The 10,218-nt window shown below is 33.2% G+C and overlaps 2 protein-coding genes across 2 annotated transcripts; one reads left to right on the forward strand and one right to left on the reverse strand.

The window, feature by feature from the left end:
* Nucleotides 1-455: 455 nt before the first annotated feature.
* Nucleotides 456-6,018, reverse strand: LOC143911896 (uncharacterized). Its single transcript, XM_077430987.1, has 4 exons — nt 4,506-6,018; nt 2,996-4,342; nt 2,761-2,857; nt 456-1,487 (listed from the first exon to the last, which is right to left on the reverse strand). Exons 1-4 carry the CDS (start codon nt 5,955-5,957, stop codon nt 1,354-1,356), a joined length of 3,030 nt encoding a protein of 1,009 aa, XP_077287113.1. The 5' UTR covers nt 5,958-6,018; the 3' UTR covers nt 456-1,353.
* Nucleotides 6,019-7,456: 1,438 nt separating this feature from the next.
* On the forward strand, nt 7,457-9,843 carry Cht11 (chitinase-3-like protein). Its single transcript, XM_077430988.1, has one exon. It carries the CDS (start codon nt 7,537-7,539, stop codon nt 9,016-9,018), a length of 1,482 nt encoding a protein of 493 aa, XP_077287114.1. The 5' UTR covers nt 7,457-7,536; the 3' UTR covers nt 9,019-9,843.
* The last annotated feature ends 375 nt before the right edge of the window (nt 9,844-10,218 follow it).

The raw sequence follows: 10,218 nt of genomic DNA on the forward strand, positions 1-10,218 counted from the left end.
ATTAATATTTTGAAATAAATGAATATTTTTATAAATATGTATATAATTGTATTTGATACATTATTTAGTGAGTAAGAATAGCATGACTATTAAAGAAATGAAGATCTTTGAAGTTGGAAAAAAGAGATGATATTCTTGTAATTTATACACAGGGCTGTTTGTGTATTTACCCTGTTTTGAATTTTAATATATTTTATAATATACCATATAAATATTTGTTCGTAACGAATTTGGTGTAAAATGTTTAAATTATGCAATATAAGTGACATATTGATGATATAATAGTATGCTGTGACAAAACAGCTACGTTGTTTTATAAAGGTTTCTTATGTAGTTATAACATGACCTCACCGTTGAGATCATGAAACTTTTTGTATAAAAAAATCCAAAAATATTATACATTAATATTCTCTTAAAAATTCACAAAATAAATAAACAAGTATCCTTTTTTTTTTCGTTTGACATTAAATCGAAATTTGAAATAAATGTTTTAAATACAGAAATACGTAGTTTTCATTTGTGAGGATTGCTTTCGAATTGATGACGCATTACAATATTATTTTTCAGATGAATATTGAATACATGTTGGGTATGTACTACAAAAATGCAATATTTATTCGTTATTAAAGGCACATAATTCGATTAACAGCTAATGTAAGAGTGTTTCAATATTTTTATATATCAAAAACCCACAACTATTGTTAATATTTTTCAATAGAAAAACAATTAAAAATAGTCTCAGTTAATTTCTTAAAGCAAGCAAATTAGGTTTGTGATCCTATTCTTGTCAAAAAAATATACTTATTATACATGAATGATGTATAAAGTCTTTCATAAGGAAAAAATAAATATATAGCTTGTATTTAAAAAAAAATACTAACCTAATTGTATCAGGATTTTAAACACAAACTATGTGTCAACTATAAAATATATGAACTAAAAAAAATCTAAATGGAAACAATTTAAACTAAAATGGAATAGAAAATTAGATGCAGTTAGCGCTCACTTATAGCATCACCTGTGCTCATCCATCAACTAAATGAATGATCAAGGTTGCCAATATTAGTGTCAAGAACAAGCATCTGAAAAGAATACAAACTTTTTTTGAAAAAGTTGAAGATAATATATGCCCATGTGCAAGCGTTGACTGAATTTCACATTAAGATTGCCTAATAGTTTTCATACGAATATGAATTTCAAGGCATTCACTTTTATTAATTGATTAATATAATTTTATACAAGTCAATAATAAATTATAGATAAAACGAACATATAAATATTGAAATTATAAATATATCTATATATGCTACATATCACAAATCATATAATTTCAAAGGTTACGACTAGGTAAGTTTATATAATTGGAGGGTTAATAATATTTTTAGTGAGGTGACAATTTTCTACGTATAGATCTCGTATAAGAAGATCAGCGGCTGCCAACTTTTGCCTCAAGGCACCAATTTCTCCTCTATGTATAGCGAGTGTTTCTATAAAATTAAAAAAAAATGCATTATAATTATTTATAGTTTCTATTTATTAAATCTAAAATACAAAAAAAACAAGAGTAAACTGCCATTTCTGGTTGACGGGTGCTCTTCAAATTTTATATATAACTTGGTATTAGGGATCCCAAATATTCGTCGACTTCAACTATTCGAATATCGAATAGTAAATCAAGAACTATTCGAATATCCGAATATATTCGAAAATGAAAAAAAAAGTAATTATATATGTACCAAGCATAAATTTGAATGAATCGTCTTATCATAGTTGCCATTGAATTCCACCTTGTTTTTACAGCCAATAATAATTTCAATTTTTTATTTTCTTTTTTCATTATGATTTCTTGTAAAAATGTATATTTCGCCGGTGACTTCTTAAATATTCGTATTATTTTTATGATGTTTTCTAAAATTTCGTAGACATTATTATCGATCGAAAAGTGATTTTCTTCAAACATTTCCGTATTTAATGAATAAAAGTCCGTTTCTTCACATGTAGACATTTCATCCTCTTGAAGAAGATGAAATGTCTTCATTTTTATCACAATTATCATAATCATAATCGTCGGCTTCCTCGTCATCACTCTTTTCATGTTGATTTTGTTTATAAAAAAATATATACACGAATAATATTCGAATAGTTGATGAAATATTCGAATAACGAATGGCTGAAAAATCAGACGAATAATTCGAATACTTGAATATTCGAATATTCGATTGGGAGCCCTTCTTGGTATAAAGCTTAAACTTCTAGATATGAAATTTTAGTTCAATAAACCAAAAGGTTTCCTAGAAAAACATAAAAAACATCAAAAGTAAAAGTACTACTTCCGGTTGAGGTAAAAATATTTCTAAAATATTAGGGTATAAAATTTATAATTTCTATTACATGTAAAAAAATTTCAATCCCATTTAGTTAACGGTTTGGGAGATAATTGAATTCAAAAACTTAAAAAAAAGAGGACACCTATAAGGGAAGGTACCATTTCCGGTCAACTTAAAAATTTGAAAAAAAATTACGTCGTATCGATAAGAATTTCAGTAACTGAGACGAAGTTTCAGTTCGATAGGACTAACAGTGTTCAAAAAATACACAGACACACACACATTTTTTCTAGATCACTAAAACGTGATCGGTGATCGATTCTGAGTTCGAATCAGTCAAAAACTCGAGTTCGAATTTTCGCATGATCACAAAACTTCATCTATTGTTACTACGTACATAGATAAAGTAAAAATCATTGAATATAAAACTTACGTTGCATCATGGTTTCAGCATAAGTTTGTTGCTGAATAAATGCCGTTTGCAATTGTCGATATTGTAGTTCCAAAATTCCACGAGCATTTGAGTCATCCTATGGATTAAAAGATAAAGCTTAAAAGCGAGGTAATAAAGTCATAAATATTTATCAGCGAGCTTAAAATGGTTCCAAACCTAGGTCTTACTACTACGTAGATATCGTAAAATAACAATAAAAATATCTATTTTTTACCTGTTGTGATAGTCTTTGGGCATTGAAGGAATTCATCACGGGATTAAATCTGTTTCGGAACGTATCCTGTTCTTGGTTTAGCTTTTGTCGCCCCTGCAAAGCTTGTTCTAGATCAGCACAGTGCAAGATTTTCCCTTCTAATTTTTTATCGTAGCAGTTGACATAGTTGCAATTTGTATTGTTTTTCGAAGATATTGATTTTAAAGTGTCTGGCTTTTGAATAGGTGTTATGTCACACGCATCGTTGGTAGTTGGTGTGCCGTAAGTCAGCGCGATTTCGTGGTTTTCCCTCGAATTTTCAATGAATATATTCAAATTGCACTTTTGATCTTTTAAAAATATTGGATTTTGGTAATCTCTAGCTTTATTGTCGTTTGATTTATTGTTGTTCAAAGGTGATGATATCGTTTTCTGATTCCATAAATATTCAATAGGCGAGGTGATAGGGTCCGAATCACCGATTTTATCTGGCGATTCTCGATTGTAAACATTGATGTCGATTTTTGGTGTATTGTAAATAGGGTTCGTCAGATTTATTTGAGGATCATTGGCCGAATTGGAGTTCAAGTCTTCGTTCTTCTTTTCGTAAAATTCGATTTTTTCCTGTAAACATGTAATTTCAAGAATTTTTTCGTCAATTTCAGATTCTGATTTTTTCTTAAATTCTTCAAATTCGTCTTCAAGATCCGTAAATTGTTTCTCCAGTGAACATTTCTCGTCTATTGTGGATAACGGTCTATTGCGAAATTCATTCTTGTTATCGTGAAGCGCAAATTGTTCCTCATATTCCGACACTTTATTCATGAGATCCGAAAACTTCTCATCGCTCATTTGTTGCTCTTGTTCGAATATTTCTCGTTCTTCTTTTAATTTAGTTGCCCAATATTCTTCACTCTCTTCGTAAACGGCTCTCAATGATTCTAAATTTGCTTCTAACTCATGACACTTTTCAACATTCTTTACACTCTCTTTTTTTCTAATAACTTTTTCATCGTCGAGTGATTTTTGGAGGCTAGCAATTTGTGATTGTAGTTTTGTGGTAATCAATTCATATTGAATACCAGATTCTAAGAGACACAGTTCTTCCAGGGGGTTTGAAAGGGTCTCCAATTCAGTCATTACTTTTGACTCTATATAACCTTTGTCGTAATTTGTATCTAATTTAAGTTTATTCATTTCATTTAGACATAAGCGTATTTTGGTTAGATCATTTGTATTAGTATAATCATCTATAGGAATTTGGCTAATGTCATTTTTAATTTCATGTAACAAGTAATAAAATGCTATATAATATGGCTTATATTTACTTTGATTAATAATTTTCAACAGATTACAGCAATTTTGATCCTGAAATATAACAAAATTAAATTTTAAATATGCACATACGAGACATTACATAATTGTGTATATATATTTTTAAAAACGAGCATATCTTATTGTGTATCTACAATACATTTCTAATAAATATGTTAGGAATAGTCTAAATTATGTAAATAATTGAAATTCATACCTTTAAATGATGTAGAATTGTCTCCATTACATTAGTCGATATGTATAGATCTGATTTTTCATCGCTTGTTGTGTCATTAGATTTATTTTCACAATTTAATTTCTTATCAATGACGTAATCGACTACAGTATCAGTGAATGATTGGATATTGTTTGTATTAGTAAAATTACAATTTTGAGATTTGATATTTTCAGTGTTGTCGATCGCCATCGCATTGTGACATTTTCTTAGTTTACATATTCTCGGACTTTCTTCTTCATTTAATAATTCAAATTGAGAAACCGACGGAGATAAACCTCGGCGTTTGACAGCGTTTCCGTTTGGCAATGTCGATTCATTCAAATCCATTTGACACTCTTCACCTAAATTTTTTAAAGCAATATTAGTCGGCGAACATGATAAAAAGGATTCATTCGTCAAATCCAATTTAGACGACGATTTAGAAATTAAGATCTCCAATTCCGCTGAAATTTCATCGTTTTTATCACGGAGCAACGTATTTTCTTCTTTTAATTTCAAGATTCGTTCTTCAAATATGGTGGTGTCTGTCGTCTCTCTGTATTCACCTAAAAACTTTTGACTGTCCGTTAAAAGTTTAACTTCTTTAGTGAGTTTTTTGCTGAGTTCAGTCGATTCCGAGAGACGATCCCTCAGACTATTGTTTTCTTTTTCTAAATTATCATTGTCGGACTTGAACGCATCCAAGCGACTTTTCAATTTCAGTTCTTCGTTTTGAAGGGTGGTCAGTTGCATCTCTAAATTGGAAATAACGTGAGCCGACTGATCCTTTTCTGAATCCAGTTTTGTAGTGAGCTGTTGCACAGTTTCATAATGCTTCTGTTCCAAGTTCTTCAACCTATTTTTAGAGGCGAATTCCAGCTTGGAATGATTTTCATCGATGTCGTTAGCCAGGATAGCCGCCCGTCTATTGGCGTCTGAAAGGTCTATTTTCAGTTTGTTCCGTTCGGCGACGGCTTGGTTGAGTAAAACTTTGACTTTGTCGATGTCATACCGATACAGACACACGACCGCCTTAAATAGCACCAGAGAAGAGTTCCAGTTGGTGGCGCTGTTGAAGTTTGACGATATGGTCAAGATTTCCTCTTCCATGCAGTTGAGCAAATTGTTCAATTGCAGGTGTTCGTCTTTGAAGCCGAGATCGAGGAGGAGCTGCCTGGGATGATGGATGCCGATGGAGTCCCAGAGATCGGTGACGACGCGGCAGGGCAGTTCCAATTCGTCCGCCAGCTCTGAAGGCTCCGGCAATTGCATCATCTGCTGCTGGTCGGGTTGGTGTTGATGTTGATGTTGGTGGTGGCTTTGGTTTTGGTTTTGGTTCCCGCTGGCGGCCGCCTCTCTTGGCTCCAGAGTCAGCTTCTGCAGCTGCAGCTGCTCCAGACGGGCCGAGTCGTCGGCGAGCGTCTTCTCTTCACTCAAATCACCTTCACTCATGCCCTGACTTTCAGCCGCCGCCCCCACATACTGATCTTCTGCCCTCTACTGACGTATGTCGATAGCCCACTTTTATCGACCATCTACCTTTTCATTGCACCCATTGCCCAATCGACGATTACTCGCGTCATTCTTTTTGATTTGATTTTTGTAAGCTTTTCATCTCATAAATTTCATATATTATGCTCACGATACACTTTGAGTATATTCTAAAAGCCACCGATAGCTATAAAATAAATATATAAACACATAAGATAGTTATAAAAACTCGAAAGATCTATTTACAATTATTTTTAAGATTTAGTTAATTGGGTAAATACTTACATCATCATCATCATCATCACCTACAGCCATTCACCATCCACTGTTGGATGAAGACCTCTCCAACACGCTTCCACTCGTCTCTGTTTTGCGCAACTCTCACCCATTTCACTCCCCTAATTTCGTCTACTTATCTTCCCTGCGATATTCCTTTTACCCCTTTGCATTCTTTTGAGTACCATTTTGACATTTTTATTGTTCATTCTTCCCATTGACACCCCTTATACACCATTATCCACTATATCCACTATCCTTTTCTTACTTCTCACCCACGTATGCCGTTTTCTGTCTTTCCTCGTTATGTCAAGCATACAGCATTCCATACTTCTTTGAGTGCATTGTACTTTGTATAGCATATTGCAGTTCAATGTCCAAATTTCAGTGGAAAAACGATAAACGGGTTACGTCACAAAAGTGAATCGCTACCAGGATAACTGAAAAGGATAACGAAAATCGCAAAAAATACAAATAAAAAAATTATTATCATTAAAAAAAACATTCGCGCAATAATATTTTCGCAGTTTTCTGTACGCCGAATTTCCTTGCACCGGGAGATACGAGCACGCGATTTTAGTAGCGGCGATTATCCTGGTAGCGATTAACTTTTGTGTTATAATCACTGAACTTTTTTTATTTAAAAACGGCATTCATTCATTCAAATGGGTTAGATTCAGTTCGGTTCAAAATAACATCTGGCATCCAAAAACTCTATCAATCGAAAGCTACCGGTGCGAGTATTGTACTAACAAGAACTCGAGTAGCAAATATTCCGTGTTCGCGATTTTGGTGGCAACGATTGTCGTGCGCGCGATCACAATTTGCGCAATAATCCGTTTACCGTTAAAATGCACTCCATCCTAATTTCATATGTCCTCTTCTTTTCTTTCTATTTATGTCCTCTTCATTACTACCGGACATGTCTATTATTTTTCCTAAATAAATAATTATTATGTTTTATTTTGGAGATATTCCCGAAATACGTAAAATACAGTTTTCAGGAAGACAGTGAAATTTCTACATTTGCAACATTACACAATAAACTATAGCTCATTATAAGTGAGATTTATCCAATTACAAAATTTTATGGATTTTCATATGTAGATACATTGGTAAAAATTCTTATGCATACAAAAGTGTTGCGTACCTCAATGGGGTCTCAGCTGTGATCTGTCAGTTGAAAGCTGTCAAAGTCGAGTGACAGTACTCCGAGTTTGTTTCTGAGAGTTTAGTCTCGAGCTGAATCGAGACTTAGTCTCCAATGGGGGTTGCAGAGCGCGCGCACTACTCGAGGCTTCCGCCCGCTGGGGGCTCCATTCCAGCCTCTTCTGCAGACTCGGACTTTGGGACATCTCCCCCTTCCAGGCGATGTCGTTCCTTGTGCCTTTCGATCGCTCTTTTACTTCTCATCGCATCGCCAATAGTCACCATTTTCTACATTAACTTTTTCGTTATCGAGCATGAAGACGACGACACCGCACTGATGTACAGCGACCGTGCCCAAATCTATTCCATCGAAGAGTTTTTGAACAAAGACTCCTCATTCACATCGTCCCAGAAGACTGCCGTCGACAAGTCGAAAAGCGAACCGTTAAAACTCGTTTGCTATTACAACTATCCTCAACACGAGAACAATACTCCACAATTGCTTCCGGAAAATATTGCCTGCGATTTGTGTACACATATAATTGTGGCGTTCGCCTCTATTAAAAATAATTCACTGCAACTGAACGAAGATATTATTCGCACGATTACTGAAATAGTCGAATTAAAAAAATGTAATAAAGAATTGAAAATATTACTTTCTGTCGGCGGTGCCGGAGATAACGATGGCTTTGTCGATATGGTGTCCAATCATACGACGAGGAAAACGTTCATACGTTCTGTAAAAAGTTTTTTGACTGTTTACTCGTTTGACGGAATCGATTTAGATTGGGAATTTCCTACCGTAGGTTTTCAAAAACCAGGAAATCATCACAATCTTTTGAGTGCCAATGATAATATCAGAAAAGTCGACAAGCGACAACGTCAACATTTCACTCAACTGTTGAGAGAAATCAGAATGGAATACAATCGAGAACACAAACCGTATCTTTTAACTGTAGCGGTAGCAGCTCCTTCGACGATAGTCGATTCTGCCTACGACGTTGAAGAAATGAACAAATATGTCGATTTCGTAAATGTAATGAGCTACGACTTTCATTCGTATACCAAATACACACCATTTACTGGTTTTAATTCGCCTCTTTATAATAGAAAAGGAGAGGTTTTGTATTTCGCCACTTTAAACATTAATAGCACGGCACACATGTGGAACAATAAAGGCATGGACCGTAATAAAATTATTATCGGTTTGCCGACTTTTGGTCATTCTTTCACGTTAGTGAATAGTAACAATGCAGCTCCGGGTAGTCCTTCAGCAGGTTATGGTAAGCTGGGACACAATGGTTTTATTGATTTCATCGAATTGTGTCATTTTATGAATAACACAGACAATGAAAGGATCATCTTTGATAATGAAACTGCTTCGCCGTACTTCGTTAGCGGATCCGAGTGGATATCGTTCGAGAATATGGAAAGCATAGTAAATAAGGCCAAGTTCATCAAAGAAAATGATTTTGGAGGTGCTATGATATATTCTCTCAACAGTGATGATTATTCGGGAGCGTGTGCGTTGAAAACTGATGGCAAGTTTTATTTGACTCGGTATGTTAATAATGCATTGTTTGATTATGATTTATGACTAATAGAGCAATCGTTGTCTCAGGCGTTGGAAATATTGTAAATAAATAATTTGGTATTAGAACCCGAAGCAATACAATATGGCGGTAATCAAATAGTCTCAAAATTCGTGCAGACTTCGATAGCCGATGTTTTATATAAGCGTGTGATGACTCATAGTGAAATGTAACTTAACTGCGGCATTTCTTTTGAAATGTGTCTTAATATTTAATACTTAATTAGCTTCGTTTAATTATTGACGATTGACAAATATGATATGATCTCAAGGTATCGCTGCTGTAAGATATACAATATAATATATGTACAAATGTACAGACTTATTTATATTTGATGCATTTTAGGCTTGTAATTTTTTAAATATTTTATAGAATGTTTAGATATACTTATTTGTAATTTACAATATTATACAATACTTAGCTTTACAAATATAAATGTTATAAAGGACGTACATATTTTTTTGATTCATTTTATTATGAATTACTTTGGTTTAATAAGTTTATTTATGTGTTTGTTTATAAATATTCGATGCTGAAAAGTTATACTATTTTAGTATATCAGTAATATTCCAATAGGTTTAAACTATGCATTTTTATCTCCCAATTCTATCAACCAAGTTGTATAATCAATGCTGGTTAATGTGGGAAATTTTTAATATGCTAATAGCCATTCAATATTAATAGCTTATATATGTTACATGTATGTAAATGTATTGCAATATTTATATTTAAATTTGTTATTTTTTATACATTGTGGTCTTAAGAGTGTATTATATTATGCTATTTCCAAAACTATTAAACAACAAATGTTATTCTGCCTCAATAAAATATGTTATAAATAATAAATAATATATAAGATTAATAGCAGTTTTATTCCTGGACATATTTACAGATATTTTACAGTGTATATTTCGATACATATTTTGATGAAATTCATTGCATTTTTGAAGTTATAGTAGTATACATAGCATGCTACACAGTTCAGTCAAATCACCATCCTCCTCCTATAGATAAAATTAAAAAATAAATTTATTATAATATTATTTGCTAGCCAATTAAGTTCTAAACACAACCAACATTTTAAATGAGTATAATAAAGTTATAGTTTGGGATTTGATATTTTGAGTTGAATCCAGTTGCGGGTCGTGAGAACTCAAAGTGGGAGGGCTGCAGAGATGAATCGGGTTGTAGTAACTCGTTGATCT

The sequence above is a fragment of the Arctopsyche grandis genome, chromosome 5, assembly GCF_051622035.1.
Source record: "Arctopsyche grandis isolate Sample6627 chromosome 5, ASM5162203v2, whole genome shotgun sequence".
In the NCBI taxonomy this organism is placed as follows: domain Eukaryota; kingdom Metazoa; phylum Arthropoda; class Insecta; order Trichoptera; family Hydropsychidae; genus Arctopsyche; species Arctopsyche grandis.

Coding starts and splice junctions, on each gene's coding strand:
- LOC143911896 (XM_077430987.1), bottom strand. CDS start 5,957: ATGAGTGAAGGTGATTTGAGTGAAGAGAAGACGCTCGCCGACGACTCG. Junction 4,343..4,505: donor CAATTCTACATCATTTAAAG/GTATGAATTTCA, acceptor GTTATATTTCAG/GATCAAAATTGCTGTAATCT. Junction 1,488..2,760: donor TGCTGAAACCATGATGCAAC/GTAAGTTTTATA, acceptor TTAATTTTATAG/AAACACTCGCTATACATAGA.
- Cht11 (XM_077430988.1), top strand. CDS start 7,537: ATGGGGGTTGCAGAGCGCGCGCACTACTCGAGGCTTCCGCCCGCTGGG.